At 40.8% G+C, this 26,899-nt stretch overlaps 1 protein-coding gene across 2 annotated transcripts in view; it reads right to left on the bottom strand.

The window, feature by feature from the left end:
• UBAC2 (UBA domain containing 2) overlaps positions 1–26,899 on the bottom strand; it is a 176,493-nt gene that overhangs the window by 34,526 nt on the left and 115,068 nt on the right. For both annotated transcript variants that reach the window (XM_026003686.2, XM_072760935.1), the window contains one exon: positions 9,430–9,672. In XM_026003686.2, coding sequence (XP_025859471.2) covers positions 9,430–9,672 — 243 coding nt within the window. The remainder of the gene's footprint in view (positions 1–9,429; positions 9,673–26,899) is intronic.

Genomic DNA, 26,899 nt, shown 5'->3' with positions numbered 1-26,899 from the left:
CTGGATTCAAGGTGGACTCCTATGCTATGTGTGTGTGTGCACACACACACACACACACACACGTGAAGGTACGGACAGGTATACAGTTTGCAGGGTTCACTTAGAACGTATTTCCTGCACAAACTATTTCTTAACCCCCAATTGCTAGGCAGGGTGCTTCTCCAAGAAGAGTGCTCATGACATTTTACAGTAATTGTCTTGTTCTACTCTCGGCTCAGAGAGAGGAAGGATCATGCTATGATGTCTTGTTCATTGTGATGCTTCCCAGAGTCTGGCTGAACATCAATTATATTTTGTGGAAAGTAAGTATTTTTTTTTAAAGATTTTATTTATTTATTCATGAGAGACACAGAGACAGAGAAGAGAAAGAGAAAGAGAGAGAGAGAGAGAGAGAGAGAGAGAGAGAGAGAGGCAGAGACACAGGCAGAAGGAGAAGCAGGCTCCATGCAGGGAGCCCAACATGGGACTCGATCCCCGGTCTCCAGAATCATGCCCTGGGCTGATTAGGCGGCGCTAAACCGCTGAGCCACCCGGGCTGCCCAGGAAAGTGTTAATGGAAATTGTAGTGCTGGTGTGGCCAAGAGGTGAGTAAGAAGCTTATCAGACACCTAGCCAGATGAAGGGACAATGACAGAAACTCAGTCCACTGGATAGCACATGCTAGCACAAAGGTCTACCAGGTGGGTCCTGCTGTTTAAACACATCACAGAATAATCACGCATACTGTCAACAAGGATGAGCAGGCCACAAAGGACCAGACGGGGTATGATTCCATTGTATGAACAGTCCAGAACAGGTAAGTCTAGAAAGAACACATTACCGACTGCCTAGAGCTAGGGGTATGGGGAGATTGAGGAGTGAGTGCTACTGGGTACAGTTTCTTTTTGGGGTAATAAAAACAGTCTAAAATTGAATGTGCTGATGGTTGTACAACTCTGTCCATATTCTAAAAATCATGGAATTGTACACTTTAAGTAGATGAATTATAAGGTATGTGAATTCTATCTCAATAAAGTTATTAAAAACTTAAAAAACACATTGAGAACCTAAAAGCACTTTTAATACCCTAAAAAATATTTTACTAAATTAAAAATACTTGATTAATGAGAGGAACACTCATGATTTACAAGGCAAATATGACTCATAATAATGTATGTGTTAGGTGTTACCTAACAACCGTCGCTGGGTAAAGAGAGAAACAATTTTCACAGCCACAAAATGTAACTAAGAGAGGGTGAGAGAATATAGCTAGCTCAGTTCAACTGAACACTGCGAAAATAACTGAAATGCACCTGTGAATAATGGTGAACTGCTATAGGCAGCAACATCTTCTTTCCTTGCAGGTCAAACAGACTGCTTATTACTGAAAACAGAGGTGATGATCATTCAGGAAACACTGGGAAGGTCAAAAAAACAAAAAGGTAATAAAGAAACTAGCACCAATGGACTCCATTGCTTTGCTGACAAAACTTCCACTTGGCTTATCCAAAGCACTGTGCACCCTCAATGGGCTTCACCTTAAATGTGGTTCCAAGGGAAATGGAGATTTTTACAGATGTACCTTCTGGAAAAGTTCGATCACCAAGTCAGTGTTGTGGCATATAATGGCATTAACATCATCAGCCAACAGAGAAAATGGTGGACACACAAATAACAGATGATCAGAACCCAGAGAGAATTAAGACTTTTAGTAAAACTTCACTTTCAAAGTTGCTAGTCATATAATCTTCTAGAGCAATTGGTTGGCAAAGTTCTTTTTATAAAAGGTCAGCTAGTGAATGTCTTAGGCTTTGAAGACCAGGAGGCAAAACTGAAGATCTCTGAAAATGCAAAAGCCATTCTTAGTTTTGGGTTTGGCCCATGGGCCACAGCCTACTGACCCTTGTTCTAAAGGTTACAAGTTTTCAAGAGTAGCAACTATCAGGTTAGCTCCTAAACCAGAACTGTTTCTCAAATATTCTGAGAGCCAGAAAACAGATGTCCAATGAGATTATAATACTAATACTTAATAGATTTTTCTGTTATATGAAGTAAGTCTGTATAAATTATTTTATTCTCATGACAACACTATTAGGTATGTATACAGATCTCCTGTCAACCCAGAGTTGATCCCTAAACAAATTACTTGCTCCTTCTTTTACATCCTGCTGCTTTTCTATTGCGAGCATCAGAGTTTCTCCCATCATTACTGGTGGAGAGGCTCCTATATGCAGAGAACCTGTGGAGATGCATGCAGCAACCCCATTCAAATGTTCATGACTGGGGAATTTAAGCGTCTGCCCTGGAGGTGTGAATGCACCGAGGTTCTGCAAAGCCCCATTGTGGCCATTTACTATTATTCCGTGAGGGAGCTCTGCCTCGCCACCATGAATATCCTGAAAACCCAGAGTCCTCATCACATCCCCACTGGTCTTCTTCCTCCAGGGTCACCTTTTCCACTGATCACTCAGATTATGGCCAAAAACAATCCTTAAAAAACAAACCTAACATGCTCTCCTGCTTAAAAGGCTTCATGACTCCTTGAAGAACAAAAGGAAAAACAATTCTTCACATGGCCTACAACCCTCTTTGTCCGGGCCTTTGCACTCTCCCCAGCCTCTTCCTTCAGGAAACCTGTGCTCAGGCAAAGGCAATCACTTGTCACTCCCACAGCTATTTGGAGCTCCTCTGCTTTTTCTCCCAAGGTTTCCTGGGCCTGAAACCCTACCTGAATGCTGGCATCTTCAAGGTTCCTGTCAGCCACAGAGAGGGATTGGGACTCTCATTTTGCTGCATACGAACTCCAGCAGGGACCCAGCACCTGGTACTGACTCATCTCTCTTCCCCTAGTAGGGAGTGGGCTGCAAATCTCTTGTGGGCCAGAGAAATGTCCATCATTCCTTCAGGGCTACTCATTTCAGTAGGACCAAGAGAGACAAAAATAAGTAAAACACATAGCTCCTGGTCTTCAAGAGCTACATACTACTTGAATGAAGAAAGCACAAACTTGTGAAAAGTTATGTAATGGCCCCGAATGGAAAAATGATCCACAGCTGCAAGTAGCAAAAAGACTCTGAACTGTCACCAGCCACGCAGCCTGCTATCTTGTCATGGGGAGAGGAGCAGAGTCATGGCATAACTAACACCTTGCCCCATGTGAATGCACAGAGGAGTGGGAAGACCATGGCGGTGGAGGGTGAGGAGAACCAGAAGGAAGGACTGGAGCCTTACCATGTGGTAAACTCAGTGATCGTCATTATGACCTTGAGACAAGGGTCCATGGGCTTTTCAGCAGTAAGTACCATGGCAATGTTCAGAAAGATCATACATACCGCTGTGCCTGATGAACCTAAGGACATTACACACTGACTCTGTCAGTGTTCTGGTCTCAAGAGCTAGAGGAAGCAAGGTCTACAGAGTCATCCCACCGTTCACTGTCCTTAGAAGCCATGGAATGTGTATACACTATGGAACATTCTAAAGATGTTTGCTCATATAACATTGCAGTTAACTTTAAAGAGTGTTGCTGTCATGACCGTAGCTGTCTCTGAGAATGAGGCCAGCTGCTCAGAATAGAAGTGATGCATGCTCCTCCTCCACTTCCAATCCATGTGTGGCTTCTCAATGTTGCATTCTCACTGACACTCTTCAAAACTGAACCAGTTCTTGCTGAGTCTACTGGTCTTTTCCTCCTCACTATCTCTGCCTGGCTTTTAATTTGGGGAGGAAAGTACCTGAATCTGAACACCTCCTCTCCCACTTTCCCTCAAACATTCTATTCTCCCTGGCTGCTGCACCTTGTGGTTTTCTCCTTATCTCCCTGGAACTGCTTTCCTTTCTCCTCTCTTTGCACTCTGGAAACATGGGTCTCTGGGGATCTTTAATGGTTTGCCTCACACTAGTCCTTTCTGAGGTTATCTGTATACCTTCCCCCTGACTATTCACCTGCATTCAGCTGGCCTCAGGACATTAAGTAATTCTGTAAATATTTATTGTACACATATTTAATCATTAATTTCCCAAATATGTGAGTTCCTCCCATGTGCCAAGCACTACTCACATACTGCAGATACAAAAAAAAAGGTCTCTACCCACCTTTCTCCCCAAGACACCCTACTGGTAGAGGAAGAGAAATAAATTAGGAGTGAGGTATCTAACTGGGGAGTACCATGCAAGAGACACCCAGGGGCTGTAGGAACAGAGAGAGGATCAGAGCCACACCAAGAGACTGCATGAGGTTTCCCAGAGGAGGTGACCCTTGAAAGGAAGACTGGAGAGTGAATAGGAGTTACAAGTAAAGCCTGTGTGTGGGGGTGGGCGGTGGGCATGTTGGCACAGGAAGGTGAAGGCAAGCAGTGACCAACACTGGGGCTCTGATGTGCTCCGACCAGTTGAGCAAGGTTAGCCTAAGGCTGCACCATGGGGCAGGGGAGGACAGGTGGCTAAAACACAAGAAGGGCCCCGGGTAATGAGTGCTAACTATCCTGAAAGCCATGAAGAGTTTCTGAAGGAGTCTGGTGGAGTAAAACAGTCATATTTGTGCCTCTAAAGAGATCACTCTGGGGGACGACTCATGGGGCTGGGTGGGGACAGGGAGTTGTGGCCAGGCTCCAGGTGAGAGCTAAGGGACAATGATCTAAGGTAGTGGGATGGAACAGGGAAGAATGGCTTTCTACTGCTGAGGTGAAGCCTCATTCTGGCTTGAGTCTCTGGGCAGGTAGATGATGGTGCTTTTCATTCAGGGAGGGAGCCAGGAGAAGCCAGGAGGAGCCAGGAGGAGAAGCCAGTTTAGCAAAGAAATGGAAGACTTCACGAGCCTGTGGAGCATGTCCTATAGGGGGTGGGATGTCTGGGTCTGGAGCCTGGGAGAGAGGGAGTCAGGTCTGTAATCTAGATCTGGCTGCTGGAGCTGACGGCGGGGTGAACAGGAGGGACTGGGGGTCACCTGCCGGGATGGCAGAGCCTTGAGAAACAAGAGGGAGCCAGTGGAGAGGTGCTCAGTAAGGAGACAGCCCTCAGCTCACAGCTGAGAGCTAGATTTAAAGATCTTCTGTCTCTTCCTCCCTGCTCTCTCCTTTCTCCATTTCACTGTATACACTGCAATACTATGGATTTTTCTAGAACACTGTCCTACCTTTACTACTGGCTAAACCACATTTCACAGCCTCCCATGTCAAAACCCAAATATGCTGTCAGGTTTAAACGCCTCTCCCTCTATTACAGGTGCAACATGATTTCCTCTCTCACTTGTGCCCTGTCATCGTTCAGCAGGGGGGTGTGTGTGTGTGTGTGGGGGGGTGACTGCATGCCCCATTGCGCTTCAACCAGAGGGCCTCCCAGACGTCTTCCTTTCCAGGACCTCTTTATCACCTCTGTGCCTGCCTCACTCCTGCTGGTCCTCTGCTTGGGGATAAATCTGCCTCATCTCAGCCCATTCAATCCTGCCTGTCCTCCTAAGCCCTGAAACCACACAGTATCATGCCACACTGATGGGGCTCTTCTCCAATACCTTACACCCAGGGTGCTCAGGCCAATGCTTTTGTTGTACCCGGGTATTATCTAATTCAAGTATATCTGCTCAAGCTCCTTGAAGTTGATCACAGAATCATTAACGGGAAGGGCATATTTTTCACTTCTCTTGTGCCCACAAAGGACCCACCCAGTTTGCTCAGAGAGTCTCAAGTAACAACCGACTGTGACCCCAGAGCCAAGTGAGGACCACAGGTGGGTGGGTGACAGAATACTAAGCAGTTGTCAGGTGGTGAGATGACACACGACAGCACAAGGCAAAAGAAACATAAAGGCATACACTGAAACAAGACTTGAGCATTACATTGGAATGCTCATCTACCAGAAACATCTACTACAGAAGAGGGAGACAGAATGACTCAGCCAATGGACATCAACCAGCCTCTCTCACCGGCACCCCCAGTGCTGGCACAGGAACAGAGTGGCCATGACGGCAGGGATGGAGGCTATGCCTGGGGCCCCCCTGTCCAGGCTGGACTAGTGACCGCCAGCAACAGAGACCGATACAGAGCCCTCATACATCACCATCCCTTGAGGAGAAGCAACAGTCCATGCAAGACAGGCTATACCGGGCCCTTTCCACCTTGGAAGGGACAGTGTTATGGACTCATAAATTCACCCCCAAATTCACAGACTGAAGTCCCCTAACACCCAACGTGACTATATTTGGAGACAGGTCCTTTAAGGAGGTAATGAAGGTTAAATGAAGTTGTAAGGGTGGGACCCTAATCCAATAGGATAGGTGTCCTTATAAGAAGAGACACTAGGAGCATGCATAGTGTGGGAAAAGGCCATGTGAGGACAGAGTGAAAAGGTTGTCATCTGCAACTCAGGGAGAGTCCTTTCCAAAGACCAACCCTGCCAGCACCTTGATCTTGGAATTCTAGCCTCCAGAACAGTAAGAAGAGAATTTTCTGTTTTTAGACCACCTAGTCTGTGATATTCTGTATGGCAGCCTGAGCTGACTATAACAAAGGCAGCAATTCATCTTCACTGCAATCGACATATATTTTGGTTCTAGGTCTGCCTGCCTTTTCTGTCAACCAGCACCACCATCTACGGGTTTACTGAAGTTTGGTCTACTGACCAGGGTTCCAACTAACATTGCATCAGATCACAAGATCACTTACAGCAAAGTGAAGTGGGATGCACTGATCCTCTCACATATCACACGACCTAGGAGCTGCCAGCCCGCCAGACCAATAAGACAGCCAGATGAACATACAAGTGTATTGCCAGTTTGGAGAGGATGCCCCACAAGGATGGCACTGTGGGCTCCAGCCAAGCAGTACAGACCCTAAATTAACAACCATTACCTGGGTGCTAGGTCCCCAACAGGTAGAACACATGGATCTTGGAAATAAAGAGGTCAGAGTGGAAGTGGCCCTGATTACCCTCTCACCCAGTGACCCACTTGGGAATCTGGGCTTCTGGTCCCTGAAACTAGATTCCGTGGGTTTAGAGAGCTTGCCTCCCAGGAGGGTAACACATTTCCATCAGGGACAAAGTAAGAAGGTGATTACATTTTAAGTTATAGCTGTTGCCCTTTTGAGCTCTTGTGCCAACAGGGCAACAGGCAAGGAAAGAAATCATTATCATGGCAGGACTAATTAATTGCAATCCTCAGGAAAAAGTACAGTGGGGGGGACAAAAAGTAGGAGGAAAAAGTATGTGTGGCACTAGGGCATCCCTCGGTACTCCCGTGGCCCCTTTTTTACAGTAAGAGGACAAAGGCAGCAGACATGGCCTGAGAAAGGTGTGGTAATTGGGGACTCAGAGCTCACAGGGATGAGGCTCTGTATCACTGCACCAAGTATGTCTGCCAGCCAAGGGTGGAATGGACAGTAGAAGACGGAGATAATGACCAGTATGGCCTGGAGATCAGCTTCCTCAGAAGGGGATGAAATGTGTCCTATTAACCTTCCTCCTGAAGGTCTCTCCTGGGGAAAGACTGTCATTAGAGTCTTGGAGGAGCTGCTCCAAGAATTTATGTCAAATAAGAGATGCAAGCAGCACCAACAGGTGGATGCTTTGGTCTGCCGCCCAGATCCCCTACCTCCCCAGGACTGAAGTGCTTGGTCTTCCTGCTGACGGGGATTGTTGGCAGGGACACCCATTCTGTGGATAGTATGTACCTAAGGAGAGCCGGTTGGTCCAAGACCTGCAATTGCTCCCAGTGACCAGCTGGTGGAGGTTGCCAGTTTTAGCTCCTTGGCCAAATCTAGTGCAATCTGGAAGGGCTCTCCTTATCTCCACAGCTCTCTGTAAGGCTGGCTCAGACCCTCTTCATAACTGTTGTTCAGCCTCCCTGTGTCCTTGACCATCACTCCTCCAAAAGATACCAATCCTGACAGCATTCCCTGAGAAACTTCATGCATAAAACTGGGTCTGGGGATGCTAAGCTGAGCGATTCAACTTCTCTGGCTTGCTCATGAGCATGAGATCCGTAGCTATCTGATGGGATTCCCAGGTATTCCAAAAGTACCCCAGTCAATATATTCCACCCCCCCCAATCTACCCTTTCGATATTGGTGAGACGGTGCTATCATCAATCTATCCCATTATCTAAGCCAGAAACCTCAGAATCCTACCCTATTTGTTTCTCTCCCTCACAGCTTTGCCCTTTCTACCTGAAAAATATTTTTACTCATCCTTACTTCATTTTTTGGACACTGGTCATTCTGAGTTCTCATACTTTTCATTCTTCCTTCTATTTCCTTTAAGAATCCAGCTCCTCCTCTTGCTACATATGAGGCTTCATCTATAGCTTCTGTTCATCTTGGATGTAATTCTCTTAAAGAACTCACCTAGCACCTAGTCAACCCTACAAAGTTGACTCCATGATCTCTACCCCCAGCTCTGACCTCTCTGAGAGGGTGGTCTGTCCTCCACATTTAACTGTATCACAGGTATCTTTGTTGTACATTCTAGAGTCATCTCAAGTTCAAATACATCTGTAGGGAACACCCTCTGCTTCTGTTTTTCACCTGTAGAGTCAACCCATTCATAAGGGACCCCTTCTTCCAATCCAGATCTAAATGCTGGGACCCATATCTCCAATGGGACATCTGGGATGCCACACTTGATGCCATTTTTCCAGACCACTGTGAGGCCTGCAGACCTACTTCTCACACACAATAAGGGCAAGGGATAGGGAGATGGCAAGAGAGAATGGTATCCTCTCTCACACCCCAGAGGGTAAAGAAGATGGACATGAGAAATGAAGAGCCCAGTAAGCTGTATCACAGGGTGCCAAAGCAAGATCACGTGTGAGGTTTTGGCTGATATATAGTAACCCCTGACAGTCAAGTGTGCTATTAGAGTGTTTGAATACAGCAGTTTTTGTAAATAAATGCTCAAGATTTCCTGATATCAATGACAAGGCTAAGAAAACAGATTTGATTCATTGGTTATTCCCCTGAAACTTTCTTACCTTCATATTCTCTCCATCGAGAAGTTTTACATCTGCTCTTCACTCCAGAGCACATGATAATAAGCATTTTAACAGGAAGACACTGTGGCTTTTACAAGATTATAAGAGCAGATAAATATCATATCTTGTTAACTAGGTTGGTGTTTCTCTAAGAAATCATGTTTATTTAATAGAAGTGGAACAAGAATGTCCAGTTTGACCAGTCTTTCGGCTGCAGTTTTTGTTGTTGTTGTTTTTTTTTAAACACACACACACACACACACACACACACACACACACACACAGCTAAGAAAGCCTATCAGAGACAGCTATCAGAGACCTCCATCCTACCTTGAAATGTCAAATGATCCACCTTGCAATGCTTAGGGGTAAAATGTACTCTCAATCACACCAACAGTCACAGAGGCGAAGTGTACTGAGACCACTGAGTATTTCTGCATTTTGAATTACTATTCTGTTGCTACCTGCTGTCTCTGCCTGTTGCTTACCTGCTGTCTCTGCCTTCTCACTTGTGCAAACTGAGAAAGCATCAGCTGCCGGTCAAGCAGCTCCATCCTTTGCTGTCTCTGGATGTCTACTGTGGCTCCCATCCCGATTCTGGCTTCAGTGGTGGGTTCTGGAGATGAGAAGATAGGCTCAAGTGTCCAAGAAAAGAACTTTGCCATCCATCTGGGAACGCAGAGCACCTGCTGGAGTTGGAACACTTTGCTGTTGTAGCAGATGCCTGATATCTGAAAGAAGAAAAGTCCAACTGGATTGTTTCAACGTAATGATATTAATGAACATAGTAACACAGAAATCAATAACCATAAAATACTTCAGATGTTATTTTTCTTCATTTTAGTAGCATTGGGTGATAATCAAAACTCCTTCTAAGCTGCAGAATAGGAAGCAGTACAACAATTTGTTTCAAATCAACAAAAATTTAGTCAGTGAACAAATTTGTTTTTATTAAGCTAGAAAAGACAGCAAAATTCTAACCACTTAACACTCAACGAACTGGTAAAATATTTTAAAAAACAATATTTTCTTAAAGCCATACGAGATCTGATTATCAAAAACACTTTCACAGTGTACTAACTCTGTGGTTACTCTTATTGGCAGATGGCCATCAGAGACAGGTACTGGCAGAAAACAACTTTAATGGCCAATGATGTGATCCAGCATATAATAAATTTATCACAAAATTAGAGAATCTACATTTTGTTCTAATACATTTTTCAAGTACTGATTTTTCTAGTTTCAAAATCCTTAAAAAAATAAAATCCTTGCCAATACTAATTCACAATTCTCTTTACAAATAAGCCTATTTTTCATCTTTAAGGTAATTTGTACAGTAATAGACATCTAAAGACTATGGTTTTCTAGGTTAAAATGAGTATGGCTATTCCTTTGTAAAAAAAAAACAACTAACAACTTGAATTTTGTGAATTTGATTTTGAGGATAAGAAGTTGAATTATTCTCACCAAGTTAGAATGTATTTGACAATGTGCTAATAGGAGAAAAGTACACTTCAGTGTTTTCTTAATACAATTTAAATTAATTAGGCAAGAATTTGCTGAGCATCTACTATACCCCGGACACTGTTGCAGGCACTTAGAGGTCAGTGGAAGACAAGATCAACAAGGCCCTACTCACAGAGGTAATAGTGGTCAGTATGGAAAATAGGGAATAAATGAGCAAACATCAAGCAAGTTCTGTGAAGAAAACAAGTGGCCTGGAGCAGGGACTGTCTGTAGGTCAGGTGTCAGGGAAGCTTTGGAGGAAGTGACATTTGAACAAAGCTCCTCAGGATAATGGGGTGGGTGCCAGGGATTTGAAGACTCAGAGGAAGAACCTTTCAGGCAGTGCAAACAGCACATGCGATGCAGCAATGGGCCTGGCAGCATCTATTCGAGATCTCAGTGGGATATCAAGTGGGTAGTCAGGTCTACACATCTGGAACTCAAGGGAAAACATAACAGAGGTAAGGATTCGGGGCCCACAGGCACTGACGGTGGTTAAAGCCCTGGGATTAGGTAATGGCAAGGGCATGGGACAAACAGCAAAAGGGAGAAGAGGATGTAGATTCAACACAATTCAACACAGCAATTCTCTGTGCATGGACAGAGTGGGAGAGAGGCCAGTGATGTCACCTGGAAGTGCTGCCAAGGGAGAGGAGAAAAACTAGGAGGGCTTGGTATCACCGAAGTGAAGAGAACAGTTTTAGGCTGGGAAAAGCCAGCTATGAACCATGCAGCTCCAGGTTCAACCAGGCCAGGGAGGAAAATGAGCACTGGATTTGGTGAAATGGAAGCCCTGATGACCTTGTAAGAACAGTTCTGGTGCAGTGGTAGGAGCAAAAGACAGACTGGGACAGCGAGAAGAGACCATGTAGAGGACTAGGTTTCAAATCATTTGTATGCCACTTCTCTCAAAAACAATACAGAACAACAAAGAAAATGGAAACAAATTCCACACTCAATGAAACTAGAAAGCATCTACAATCCCGAACCACACTAACAAAATGGAAAACACGCTGAGTAATGGAAGTGATTTCTAATGGGAAGAAAGGTAAATCCAAATGCTGGCAAGGTCCCCTGGAGCTTAGAGAGCCTCATGGATTAGAGGCACCAAGGACTGTGAAGGCAGGAGGGAGGGAAGCAGAGTCCTCCTTAACTCTGCAGGAAGGAACCCTGAATCCTGCCCCTACCCAGTGTAGCCCATATCCACCCTCTCTCCTTCTCAGGGAGAAGGTAAAAGCTCTGTAGGGTGTGAATCAAAGAGGCTTTGAAGTGGGCAGAGCCTGCCCAGTGGGGAGGCCCAGGGCTCTGCCCATTAGATTCCAGACAGAGAAGAGAGGCCCTTAGTGTAGGTCTCATAGAGATTCCAGAAGAAGACTATGGGGGGAGGTGGGGAGAACAGGACAGTATTTCAAGAGAGAATAGTTAAGCGTTCTCCAGAATTTATAATAAAGAATGTAAACCTCAGATTGAAAATGCAAGAGTCCCAGAAAGGATAACAAAATGAAATTTATATCTAGATGCATTGTAGTGAAACAAAGAAAAAGTCCTTAAAAGTTACCAGAGATAAAACAGACTGCCTAGAAAGGAAAAACAATTATCTACAGAACAGCAAACTGTTACAAAAAACAAACAAACAAACAAACTCTAAAATGCATTTGGAGGGCAGCCCTGGTGGTGCAGCGGTTTAGCGACACCTTCAGCCCAGGGCGTGATCTGAGAGACCTAGGATCGAGTTCCACATGGGGCTCCCTGCATGCAGCCTGCTTCTCCCTCTGCCTGTGTCTCTGTCTCTCTCTCTCTCTCTCTGTGTGTGTATGTCTCTCATGAATAAATAAATAAAATCTTTAAAAAAATAAATAAAATGCATTTGGAATATATAAAGCTTAAGTTTAAAAAACATAATGTGAGAAGGAAGAAGCCAGACAAAAAATGCATACATTTTATGATTCCACTTTTGTGAATGGATCAGTCTGATCTATCTATCCAACTGTCTATCCATCCACACATCCATCCATACCAAGGGCAAAAACGAAGGAGCAAAGCATGAGGGTGATGACCGTCTGTCCTGGGAGAGCTGTCACAGGAGCAAGAGGTGCCAAGAGGCTTTGGAGGCTGGCAGTACTCTGGCCTGTATGGGTTTTTATGGGTGTGTTCACTTTATAGTGACTTGTTTGGTTTCATGACATTTATAGTTTATGAATATTTGGTGTGTGTGTGTGTGTGTGTGTGTATCATAATAAAAAGATTTTAAAATAAATCAAAGGATCCACAATGGCCAAAGTAATTTTAAAGAAACATAATAAGGCTCATCAGATTTCAAGATATGATATAAAGTTTGAGTAATTAAAATAGTGTGGTCTTTATGTGGAGCTACTCAAATCGACCTAAAGAAGAGAGCATAGAAAGGCTTCGGAGGAGAAGGGCATGTGGTACCAAGCAGAAATGGTAAGTTAGAGGGAGCTCTACATCAGGATAAAGATAAAACATCCCCCCTTCCCAACATCATCTGTAAATTCTCAACAGATGAAGGAACCAAATAATTCACTGTACTTGAAATCTTTTTACACAAAATACAGAAGGCACATCTTTTTGACACTGAGATGGGAAGAATTTTTAAATAAGGACCAGATAGCACAAACTATAAAAGAAAACATACAGTTATTTACTTTATAATTTAAAAGCTATAGTATGCTAAAAGTTACCATAAGTGAAGCCAAAAGACAAGAGCGCAGAGAACACACTTAGAATCCTTGCTGCCAACAAAGGTAGTATTCAAAACACATAAGAGAACTATAAATTTCTCAGAGAAAGACAATCAATCCAACTTAAAAAGTGAATGAAAAGGCAATTTCAGAAAAGGAAATTCAAAAGGCCAACAAACACATGAAAAAGACGTTTACCCTCACTTGTTTTTAGGGAAATGTAATGTTAAATATAATAATTGGGAAAAAATGGAAAAATCTGGGATCAAGTTTTGGTGAGGACGAGGAGAACTCTGAATGCTCACAGTCCTGAGGGAAAGTAAAGTGGGACAAGCTCTCCAGAGAGCAATCTGATAGAACCTAAGCAGAGCGGAAGCCATGCTTTAGGGAATACTCAACTGCAACATTGTATGTAACAGCTAGGAAATGCAAACAAAGTGTCCCCAGAAGAGGACTGGCTAAGGACTGGTTTATAAACATCAATTAAAATAAACTCAGTTTACATGTGTCAATATATATTTAATATATCATACATCCTTCTTTTTACAAGATTCCAAAGCACAAGATAATAGTATAGACTATTTATGGGTACAAACTTGCATCGTAAATACAGAAGCATGGAGAGTAGATTTTTCTATGACAGGATGGGGAAACAGAAGGGATGTGCAGGGGAGGCACTATCTGTGTGTGTGTGTGTGTGTGTGTGTGTGTATAAATTTTTTTTTAATAAAGAAAGAGATGGTATGTTATGGCAAAAGCACATAATGGACTGGAGGCAAGGATCAGAAATTCCTTTTCTAAAGATCTGGGTATGAAGGAAAACAGAAAATGGGACTGTATCACATTGATTTTGCTTAAGACAGCAGAATATTGTTATACACATAACAAAATATGAAAATAATTTATCAGATTAGAACTGTGAGATTTGAATTATATAAAAATTTTAAAATATTTGTTTTTTAGCTTCAAAGCCTCAACCATGAATGTGAATTTGTCCATTTCTTCCTTTAGTTCCCTTTTCATTTCTTGTCTGTGTTCAGAAACAGTTATTAGGTGCACATACACATATAATGGACCCTTTTATCATCACAAAGTGATCTTCTTTGTTTTTAGGATTACTCATAGAGAAATCTATTTTGTCAGGTATTAATGTGGCCATTTTGGCTTTTTGCTTCCATGATATATCTTTCTTTATCTTCTGACTTTCGACCTGTTTTGTATGTCTGTGTGTAAAGTTTGTCTTATTGACTACATATAGCAGCTCCTGGGTTTTCATTCCAGATTGACAATCTCTGCCTTTTGAATGGAGTGTCTAGCTCTTCAGACTTACTGGGCTTACTCTGATATCGGTGGACTTTGCTATTTGCTTTCTATATGTCTCCTCTCTCTCTCTCTCTCTTTTTTTTTTTTGTTCTTTGTTCCTCCTTTCTTTTGTGTTAAGCTAACATTTTAGTATTTCACTTTCATTTGTTTATTGGGTTTTGTTTTGTTTTTAGCAATACTTCACTGCTTACTTTTCTTGTGTTTGTTCTGCAGATTATAATATCTACCTTTAACTTACCTCAATATGCTTAGAGTTAATACTGAATTATTTCAAATAAATATAGCAAGCTTAAAAGAGTAAGTCTCACTTAACATCATCCCTGTCCCATATGACTTTTTTGTCTTATATATTACACCTATGTGCCTTATAAACCCAGCAATATGATATTATTTTTACTTTATGCAATCATGTGTCATTTAAAGAAGTTAGGAAAAAATAATGAAAATGCATAGCTGTTGCCTCTACTTAGGGAGTTCACAATTTATCTGGGGTTCTTAATTTGGAGAGTGAGGGAGTAGTTCATAGGTTCTTTCAAGGAATTGATGAAAGCTAAAGACTTTCACTTTCCTGCCCATGTCTACTCCTGTCCCCCACCATTATGTATATACACTCACCAAAATCATGTATTCAGTTTTATTTGGATCATTCTGTGAACAACTATAATAATTTATAACTCCAGTAATAAACAAATACACCACTGCAAATTCTGGCAGGGATAAAATAGGGCTTTTGTGCTCATTTGCTTGAATTTCATCCTAATGGTTCACTTCCTATTTGAATGTATGCTCTGGAAGAGGAAGAACTGTGGTTGGTTTTAATCAGTTTGGCTTCTAAACCTAGAATAGTGCCTGGTACATAGTAAGAACTCATTAAGTATTTGCTGGGAAAATGGCAAATGAATAAATGTTCTAAAAAAAATACAGTATTTCGTATTTCTTTTAAAGGAAACTGGAGAGTTGCCAACAGACACATTTTTGGTGCTAAGTTTCCACTTTCTTATGTTACACAAAGATAGAGTTCACCCATCCATGCATTTGGTACACCAGCATGACCTCAAGTTGTCCACTAAATAAAGTACTATCTATAAATGTTTTAGGTATTCATAAAGGATTAAAATATGAAGAGTTTAAACAGTTTAGTTTCCTATAAATATTTGATAATCACCACCCTATTCTATGACAAGACTGGATAAGAATCACTATGTTAAATTTTCCCTGAGTTAAACCTCATTACTACTGAGAGCTTTCAGAGAATATCACTTATTATTATGCTACCTTACATTTATACATTACTTTTAACTTTAATTTTCATTATCTCATAAACCTTTCATGTATTGGGACTTCTGAATGAGAGTTTTCTCGAAACACTCTGTTTGTGAAAAAAGAGGCGTTAAATATAGACCATATGCTCAGATTTGCATGTCAAGAAGCCAGGGGAAACACTAACAGAGGGGCTCTGTAGGCCCTTAGAGCAGGAAACCAAAGGTCAAGCTGGCAGGTCCAACGATAACGGACAAAGTAGTAGCACTGGTCTCCGGAAGGCCAGGAGTGAGATCCAGGATGACCAGATATAGTGAAATGGAACAAGTGTCCGAGAAGGCCAGCTGGAGCCAAAATCAAAGCATTCAAGCAGCAGGAATCAGGAGCCCTGGCCTAGGAAAAGAAACTCAGAGGTCAGGAGACCAGAGAGCATTCTGGGCTACAGGCAGTTGAAAGCCTACACCAGAGAGCCAGGCCACAGCCCTGGGTTAGTGCTAGGAGGTGCCCATAAGCCAACAGAAGCTATTACCTCATAAATCTGAGTGTACAACAACAGGAGATTGTTTTCTTTGAGCCATTAACAAACATGGATGTCTTACATTTATTCTGATTTTTCAGATTATTAGTCTGTTTAGAAAGGAAATCATGAAATGATAAGTAATTTAATTTGCTGGGTAGAAAATAGGTGAAACCCTCTTGCTTATAGAGAGTAAACCCCAAGGGTCCCCTGGTCCTGCTTAGCATTAGTATGAAACCACAGCAGACAAAGGTGAGAAACCATGACTGGGCAATGACATCCAGGTGTTTGATGATCTCTTTTGCAGACAACTGTGGCTGAACAAAAACCTGCATGGCCAACTAGAAACCATGGTCCTGGAAATGTGGATCCCAACATTCAGAAGCCTATCATCTGGGACATCTGGGTGGCTCAGCAGTTGAACTTTTGGCTCAGGGTATGATCCTAGAGTTCCGGGATTGAGTCCTGCATCGGGCTCTCTGTGTGGAGCCTGCTTTCTCCCTCTGCCTATGTCTCTGCCTCTCTGTGTGTCTCTCATGAATAAATAAATAAAATCTTAAAAAAAATAAGCCTATCATTTAACAGGACAACAGAATAAACACGAGGAGCTGTTCTCCTGGGGAGAAAGCACTGCCTTCTTAAGACAGGGATGAGCTAAGGGAACAAGCATCCTTTTGCATCATGCAGACCCCAAGATACAGACTTCATATGTATTCCAGTCCTGAGGAAACCAGACTGACCGAGGTTTCTCATCTAACATTTATTCTTTCAACACATACTTACTCAACATTTATTATGTGCTAGGCTGTGTTCTAAATGCTGGGATACAGTAGGGAACAAAACAAAGAAAATCCCTGTTCTTAACAGACCTTACATTTACATATTCCTTTTCATCACTAAAAATGCTAAAAAAAAAAAAAAAGAAGAAGAAGAAGGAAGAAACTTTGGAATTATCTTTTTTTTTTTTACCCAAAGAATATGTATACAAATTAGAGATGCCTAAAGTTATTTCTGCCATTTGTGATTAATTATGGAATGATTATTCTTTTCCTAACAGACAGAATCATGTGGCTTTAGCACTTATTGAAAGAGTCTTGCAATCTTGTTCTTTGTGAAGTGCAAAAATGATTCAGGTGAACTTCCTATAGCTCTCATCTCTTGTACTATCATCTTGAAGTATCTAATGAAAGCACTGGATATCTTGATTCTTGGGAGGTTACACTGGAATAGGAACAGAATTAATTAGACTGATCACAGAGTCTTTATTTCTAAAGAAACTGTATTAGGAGGCTGCTTTAAACTTTTGCTTTCAGAAAATCATGCATCAGGATTATCAGGTTAAGTGTGCAAAGCAGAAAACCACAAATAACAATAGCTTAAATACAACAGAAGTTTATTCTCCCTCATGTTATAAAAGCTCTAACTATCTAACTATCTTAGCTGCACTCCAGGTGGCAGAGGGAAGAAAATCAGGGGAGGACAGGACAAAAGGCTACTTAAAGAAACCTTCCCAGAAGTCCCACCAATATGTGGGTTTACAGCTCACTGGCCAGGACACAGGATTTAGTGTGATGGCTATACCAAATGCAAAGGAAACTGGGAAGTGTGCTCTTTCAGGTGGAGGCACTGCTGCCCCAAATAAGATGAAGTTTCTGCTACTAAGGAGAAATTATATCAGGAGACAACTAGAGTCTCTGGCACATGCAAAAAGCCTCCATCAGGTGTTAAATATAAATACCTTTTAGTATTCCTTTTAACAAGGAGACCACCTCCCTTTATTTATTTACTTAAAAACTCAGTTCTTTTTTTATTTAAATAAATTTTATTTATTTATTCATGAGAGACACACAGAGAGAGGTAGAGAGCAAGGCAGAGGGAGAAGCAGGCTCCCTGTGGGGACCTGACCCCAGAACTCCACTCCAGGATTATGCCCTGAGCCAAAGGCACACGCTCAACCACAGAGCCACCCAGGCACCCTGACCACCCCCCCCCCCCGTAAAATTATATTCACTTTCATAAACTGATTCAAGAAACTAAAATTAAGGAGAAAATAGGCTTATTCTGAAGCTTGTTTCTTTTTTTCCTAAGATTTTATTTATAAATGAATAAATGAGTAAATGAATAAATGAATGAATGAATAAATAAATAAATAAATAAATAAATAAATAAATAAATAAATAAAAATACACAGAGAGGAGAGAGAGAGGGGGGCAGAGATACAGGCAGAGGGAGAAGCAGGCTCCATGCAGGGAGCCCGATGTGGGACTTGATCCCTGGTCTCCAGGATCACGCCCTCAGCTGAAGGCGGCGCTAAACCTCTGAGCCACCCAGGCTGCCCAGCTTGTTTCTTATATTGGTCTCAAAATAGCAAAATAAAAATGAATGTGAAAATGGAGAATGATGTATGAATTTGTAGATACAGACTCAATGGTGAAAAACTCAACGCTTTCTAAGGCAAGAACAAGACAAGGATATCTATTCACCACTTTTATTTAACATTGTGTTAGAGGTCTTAGCTAGTGCAGTAAGATTAAAAAAAAAAAAGACACAAGGATAGAAAAAAGTAAAACACATAAACAAAACATATTTCCTGATGACATGATCATGCATGTAGAAAACCCTAAAGAATCCACAAAAAAGCTACCAAAAGTAATAAATATAGCCAAATTACAGGACAAAATAGCAATATACATAAATCAACTGCATTTCTATATATCAGCAACGATTGGGATAAAAATTGTAAAAACAGCTCCATTTAAAATAGAATCAAAACCCACAAATGCTGAGGAATACATTTAATAAAAGAAATGCAAGGCCTATACACTGAAAATTTAAAAACTGTAAAGGGGGAATTAAAGACTTGCTAAATAAATGTGGAAATATACCATGTTTGTGGATTGGAAGACCCAATATTATTAAAATGCTTCTATTTAGTTATCTATTACTGAATAACAAATTACTCAAAACTCAGTGGCTTAAAGCACTAAGCATTGGTTACACACACAGTTTACAAGGGTCAGACACCTGAGGGCGGCTTCATTGAAAGACGTCAGCCTATCTGCATTCATCTAAAGTTTGCGCTAGACGAACTGGAGGATCAGCTTCCAATGTGGCTCCAACACATAACTGGCACATTAGTGCTGATTGCTGGCAGGAGGCCACAATTCTTTGCCATGTGGACCTCTCCATATTGCTGCTTCAGTGTCTCTGGGACATGGCAGCTGGCTTTCCCCAGAGCAAATGATCTAAGAGGGAGCAGGATGGAAGTATCCATATACAACCTGCTTTTAGGAGTACACACCATCAGTTCCACCACTGTGAATTGCTAAGTATAGCCCACACTCTAGAAGGGGAAATTAAACTCCATTTTTGAATTATAAAAGGAGTTGTGGGCATATTTTAAAATCATCACAATGGTAGTTCTCTCCAATTGATCTATAGTTTCAATACAATCCCAAATAAAATCTTAACTGCCTTTTTAAATTTTAATTAATTAATTAAAATTTTAAAAGATTTTATTTATTCATGAAAGACGGGGGTGGGGGGGGGGGGGGGGAGGCAGAGACACAGGCAGAGGGAGAAGCAGGCCCCATGCAGGGAGGCTGGCATGGGACTCAATCCCGGGTCTCCAGGGTCACGCCCTGAGCTAAATAAAGGCGGCGCTAAACCACTGAGCCACCCAGGCTGCCCTGCCTTTTTTTTAAAAAAGAAATTATAAGCTAATTTAAAAGTACATTTTTCCAAATGTACTCAATGTTCCAAAAATAGCTAAGCCTGTTTTGAAAAATAAGAACAATGTTACCTGATTTCAACTTAACATAAAGCAAAAGTACTCAAAACAACAGAGTACTGGCATAAGGACAGACATATAAAGCTTTGCGATAAAAAAGAAAGTCATGAAATAGACCCACACTGTCAACTGATTTTCAACAAAAGTGTCAAGGTAATGAAAGGAGCAAAGAGTTTCTTCAACAAATAATGATGGAATGATGCTATATATCGGTATGAAAGAAAATAAATCTCAACCCTTACCTCACAAGAATTACACTCAGATGGGATCTTAGACTTAAATGTAATAGCAAAAACTATTACATTCTAGAAGAAAATACAGAATAAAATCTTTGTGGCATTGGATTAGGAAAGATTTCTTAAATAAGACTTCAAAAGCAGAGGCTATTTTAAAAATTGAAGACTGAATTAAGATGAAAAACTTTTGTCCATAATAGTTAGGGAAACAAAGAAGCAAGCCACACACTGGGATAAAATTTTTACAAAATATATTCAACAAAGGGCTTATATCCAGAATATAAAAAGAATTCTTTTAACTCAATTATGAGACAAATGTAACCTAATGAAAAAGTGTGTAAAATATCTGAACAAATACCTCATAAAGGAAGCTACAAAAATGGTCAGTAGGCACAAGAAAGAAAGAAAGATGTTCAAACCACTAGTTATTAGAGAAATGCAAATTAAAGCCACAAGTAACACTACATGCCAACTAGAATGGCTCACGTTAAAACCACTGACAAGGCCAAGTGTTAGGTAGCAGGGACGTGGACCAACTGGAACTCTCATGTATTGATGATGGAAATCGAAAATGGTACAGCCACTTGGAAAAATCATATTGTTATTTTATAATGTTAAACATACATTTATCACATGACCCAGCAATTCTCCTGGGTATTCACCCAAGAGATGTAGAAGTCTACTATGTCCACACAAAAATGTATGGACAGATGTTCACAGCAGCATTACTCAGAACAACTCAAACCTGGAAGCAACCAAAATGCCCATCCACTGGTGTATAGACAAGTTGTGGTACAACCATACTATAGATTAGTACTTGTAGTAACAAGGACTGAGAGTAATAAAACAAAGATCAATCTCAAAAACATTATGTTAAGTGAAAGAAGTAAAACACAAAGGGCTCATACTATACAATTTCAACTATATGAAACTTTAGAAAAGGCAAAAGTATAATGACATCAAGAATATGAGTGGTTACCTGGGGATGGCAGTTGGGTGAGACAACAGAATACAAAAATAAAAGGAATGAAATAATGTTCAAAGTGAGCAGACTGTTTTCTACCTTGATTGTCACGTTAGTTACATGACTATAAAATTATCTGCATTGTAGGGGTGATTACATGATACAATTACCAAAATTCACCAAACTGTACACTTAAAACTGGTGAATTTTATTGTATATAAATAACACTTTACTAAGCAAAAGGCAAAAAAGTTTTCACAGGAAAATGAATGTGAAGATCTAGATATCTAGATATCTCTAGATCCATAAATCTTTTCAATTTCATAAAAGAGGTAGAACTTTAGCAGACTAAAACCAATCTTCAGCAACAAAAACTTCTGGTATCTTAAAAATGTTCTCAGCTAATATGAACTAACATGAGAATTTTCTGATAATAAGCTATACCATTTTTTATAATTAACAAATTCAAAATCACATGCATTCGTTTACCATAGTCCTTTCCTACAGGTTATAATCAAGTTAGAAGTATCAACACAATCAGTCCCAAAGAGGAAGGAACATTGGATGCTTCTATTAAAAAAAAAAAAAAATCAAGGGACACCTGGGTGGCTCAGCGGTTGAGCATCTGCCTTCGGCTCAGGGCGTGATCCGGGGGTCCAGGATCGAGTCCTGCATCAGGCTCCCTGTGAGGAGCCTGCTTCTCCCTCTGCCTATGTCTCTGCCTCTCTCTGTGTCTCTCATGAATATATGAAAAAAAAATTTTTTTTTAATAAAATAAAAATGTAAAAACCGTTTAAAGAGCCAAAATTGAAAGCCTTGTCTCTTGATAGGAAAACAATGTGAAGACCCTGTGGGAAAATGATCTGTGCTGAAACGGTCATGATAATCTACCAGAGATCATCTAAAATTTAAAAGTATGGGTGTTTTCTTGGTAATCTTATCTTGATCTTCCTTTCTTTGACCAGCAGCACTACTGAACCAGGTTAATATATTTTAAATCATCCTTTAAACTTTTTCAAAGCCATTTTAAAATTTCATTTTCTTGTACATGATAATGCCAGAAACAGAAGGCAATGAACTGTTTGCTAAAAGGTGGGGTCTGAGCTGCATTTTTTATCCATCACATGGAGGACAAGTTAAATACCTTGATCCTACAAGAGCAAGTACAGCTAAATGCTGCAGTCTGCACATCAGGAGGGTAGTAGAGGCTGTCACTGGGATAACATTTTCTTGGATATTGTTAAGCCCACAAAATACATAACTAAGGCTATGGAAATTTGAGATGTGTCTTTGGCACCTATGGGTACTTTAAAAATTTCTTCATATTCAGGATCTCCCTCCAGAATCCTGTCTACGTTTATGATGAACAGGGCCTCATCTTAGCAGTATAGCCAAGGGAAGATCTAAGGATAGCTTTGTGAGTGTCTTGTGGTTGAAAGAGACATGGAGGAGTGCCTTGAAAGGTACAGTGGGAGACACTGGACCCATGGACTGAGACCAGAACACCTGGCCTTTGGTCCTAGTGACATCATCCATCAGTTGTACAATCTGAACTTTAGCCACCCCATCTTTGAAATCTTTAAAATGGGAAGCCCAGTTTCTCTACCACAGTAGAGATAACCTAGCAAGGCAGTATGCACTGAAAGTATCCTGATGGTCACAAAATATTAATGTTTAACAGCACAGAAATTATTTTGTGAATTTTGTTAATACCGAATTTTGAAATTCTATGATTTTTTATAGAATGTAGATAAAATGTCATTGTGTTAGGCACTGGGGATTATAAAGAATAGTGTATAATTCCTAAATTGAAAGATAGGGCTGACTCAGAAAAAGCTTCAGAGTCAGGACTTAAATGAATAAGATTTTGCTAGGAAAAGAAGGAATCTAACAGTGAAAGAAGTTGGAAGAAACTGCATATGGTTATACAAATCTACCTCTTAAGAGCATAAACACTATCGCTAGAAGACCTGCTTTTGAATTCTGTCACTACTACTTATTAGCTTGTGTTCTTAACAAATCACTTCATCCTCTGTGCCTTAGTTTCATCTAATAGTCCCTACTTCATCAGGTTTTTACAAGTGCTAATTAAGATCATATTTATAAAGTGCTTAGAAAAGAGCTGTATTAGTCTGATTTCTCTCGGCTACACTGTGGTAACAAATTATCCCAAATTTCAGCAGCCTAGAGCAAACACTTCCTTCACACTCATCGTGCATGTCAGCCACAACCATGCTCCATGTGTCTCCTTCATTCCAAGGTCTGGGCTGAAGGAGTAGCTTCTATCTGGCACATGCTTTTCTCACAGCAAAGGGAACAGAGGAAAGGTGGAACTGTGTAGCAACTCTTAAAACTTCTGCTTGAGAAGCACTCATCACTTCTCACATTTCAGTGGCGAATGTAAGTCACAGTGTAAAGCCTGATGTTAACAGAGCATGCAGAGGTCCTGCATGGAGGCCCCCAGTACAGAGGGGCTGCAAATATTTTGAACAAACAAAAAATTTGAATGAATAACATAATCCACCACAAGTGCATGTACACAGTAAGTGCTATGTGTTTGTTAAGGAAAAATTAGTGACTGCACAGTGGCACAGAATCCTGAGAAAGGACAAGATGTTGAGAAAAAGTTAAAATTAGTTTCTTTGAAGTATATGGTACATAGGGGTTAGATTGGTACACAAGGAGGACAAATTTTGAAAGGAGGCTAGGTTTTTACCTATAGGTAAAAAGTTAATTGCAACAATAAAAACTCTACACCTATATTTTATAAGGCACTTCTGTGACAGTTTTATCAAGACATTGGCAATAATATTTTCTTTTGCAATGAACATGTAAAAATTAAAGTCTACTGGTCACTTCCTCCCTGTAGATACCTGATAGGACATTTGTACTGTCAGCCCTGGATTGAGCTACAACTGTCATGCCAGGGCAGAGGACAGAAGGTTTTTTTTCAGTAGGTCCTGGCTACCTGTGGTCAGGATGGGGGATGGGGGCAGAGTGAGGGGGTACGGAGAGGGCGCTAAGAGAGAAGGAATGAGTGACTCCATACAAGAGAGAAACTGTGCACGTGCACGTGTGTGTGTGTGTGAGTGATGCACAATGGGCTGATGAGCACTCCATTTGATGTTGGAATTATAAATGCCACATTAACCGTAAGAAGGTGAAAGCAGCCTCTACAGCTGGATACTTCCTGGGAAGTAACTAATGTTTTCCTTCTATAAGTGGCCTTCCACAAGCCCAGCCAACCCTCACAGCTCCAACAAGCCTTGACATCCCTCTGCTATGTCTGTCCTCATTTCAATGAACTGCTGGAACTAATCTCAATCCTTAAAATTCCACTTAAAACTTTGGGTATCATGGGAGTTACCTGACACACTCTACTGTACTGTTCTTTGGTCAATCCAGAGAAGAAATATAAGGGAAGAAAAAAAAAGGAAAAGGAAGCATGAAGAGAAGAACAAGACATGAAAAGCACAGAAAGGAACAGAGGACCCCACACACATTCCCATTCACCAGAGAGCAGTCAGGTCTCCAAAACTTACTCCACACAAGTTTGGATTTCTACTGATGATGCTAGTTCCATAAGCTTTCCCCTTAATGGTCCACCATGACTTAGAAAGGCAACCAACGTAAGGTTCTGTTTGATGCTTTTTCTTTTACAGTTACCGTAAGACAATGTTTTATATTTTTTCTTTTAAACTATTGTGGATAGAAGAGAAAAAAGTAATCACAGCCCACAAATGAGGCATCCTGACTCCTACAAGATTGCTCACTTTTCCCTTCCTCTTTTCTATGATTTACAAAGACTAATAAGACTTCTATAATCTCCCATCGTCGTGAAGTTTTTTGTTTGAAAAGCTTTAAAGATCCCTACTGTCTACAGAAAAAATACAGACACCATATTCAGACTCCTAAATAATCTGGTGTTGATCTATGTTTCTAATCTCGTTATTGGGTAGGACAGATTTTTTTTTCACATTAAGGTTGCTTGATCACAAGATAAAGCCTGGTATATTGTACAGAACAGGGAATGAACACAGGAAATGGGTAGGTTGTGAAGGGGAGCTGAAGGGGAAAAGCCTAGAGTCCAAGAAATACAGGCCTGTCTGCTATCTAGCCCCCAAACAGCTTGAAAGAGGACCAAATGCTGATAAATATGTGAACTGTAAAAAGAAAATTGGCAAAAGTAGGCTCTTTCTGTTTTAATCATTCCAGAATCAGCTCAGGCCCCAGACTTCAACTTTCGAGAATCCGGGTACATCCCAGAGGTAATGACTCACTACTATGATTCATACGATGGCAGAAAATGAAGAAGTGCAGGGATATGGACAGCCCAGAGGTTCTCTGCAGAACCACAAAAAGAACTTAAATAAAATTCAATAAGTAAACAATACATTCTTTAAGGAAAAGAAGTGTTAATATGTAACATGATTAGAGAACCTGTGATGATGTGAAGAGTGTCCCCGATCTTTGAAGGTCTCTTACCAAAGATACTGAGAAGATGAGTCAAACAATGGGGAGAAGATGACAGAAGGAGGTAGATAAGAACATCGTCAAAGTTCATGCTTAAACGGAGACATTTACCCTTGGCTGCTGTCGCCAAGCTTTCCAATTACAGTTTTGCAGTCTTTCACGGAAACAATCGTATTTTAAATATTAAGTGGTGGTATTAAAAACCAGAATTGCCAAAGGAGGGACGATTCAACATAAAACACGTATCAGTGTTATATGTGATTAATCTCAGAATGATTTTTATCTGTAATCCTGAATACCCCTGATGCTTTCTGGACAGCAGGCAGAATTTCTGACGGATCACAGAATGGAACTGAAGAAGGACAGTTGTTAGTTGCCTGTCAGGCAACTGGTGAGCTGAACACTTTCCCCCTCTAACCCAGGAAAGAAATTTGGTCCTCGTTTTTCTCTGTGACATGACTGAACACAGAAAGTGGGCTTCCACCTAGAAAGTTCTGTCTTGACTATAATCTATCAACCTCTCTCCTTTCAATCAGTGAGGTATTTTATTATTTTTTTAAAAGATTCTATTTACTTATTTGAGACAGAGAGTGCATGTGAGCATGAGTTGAGGGGGGCAGAGGGAGAGGCAGAAGCAGGCTCCCCACTGAGCAGGGAACCTGACATGGGGCTCGATACCAGAACCCTGGGATCATGACCTGAACAGAAGGTAGACACTTAGCTAACTGAGACACTCAGGTGCCCAATCAATGAGGTATTCTAAAGTTATATATTCAGAAATATTTACAATCATGTAAGAATAAGTGACATAAGGAGAGATAAGAACTAGCCAAACCAAAATAAACCCACCAATAACTAAATAAAATAAAGCTGAGGCTGGCAGCTTTCCAGAAAACCATGAGTAAAGTTTGTGGTTTCTATGACAGCAGATACACATGACTTAAGTTTTACACAAATGTCTTTAAAAAAAAAAAAAAAAGGCTCTTTCTCTTAATAAACACTTAATTGCCAGATTGAAATAAAATCACTTCCTTAACACACACAGTATGTCAGGAGAATTATTGATTTCAATGCTGAAAGGTGAAATTTCATTAGCAGGTTTCCTAACATTCTTCCAGAATGTTGAATGCCATCTGTGCATTTCTTCATGATAGTAAGAATTATTTTCTTTTTAGTATTTTATTTAG

This window comes from Vulpes vulpes, chromosome 6 (genome assembly GCF_048418805.1).
Source record: "Vulpes vulpes isolate BD-2025 chromosome 6, VulVul3, whole genome shotgun sequence".
Lineage (NCBI taxonomy): Eukaryota > Metazoa > Chordata > Mammalia > Carnivora > Canidae > Vulpes > Vulpes vulpes.
The sequence above is the reverse complement of the archived record's forward strand: the minus strand, read 5'-3'. Positions and strand labels throughout refer to the sequence as shown.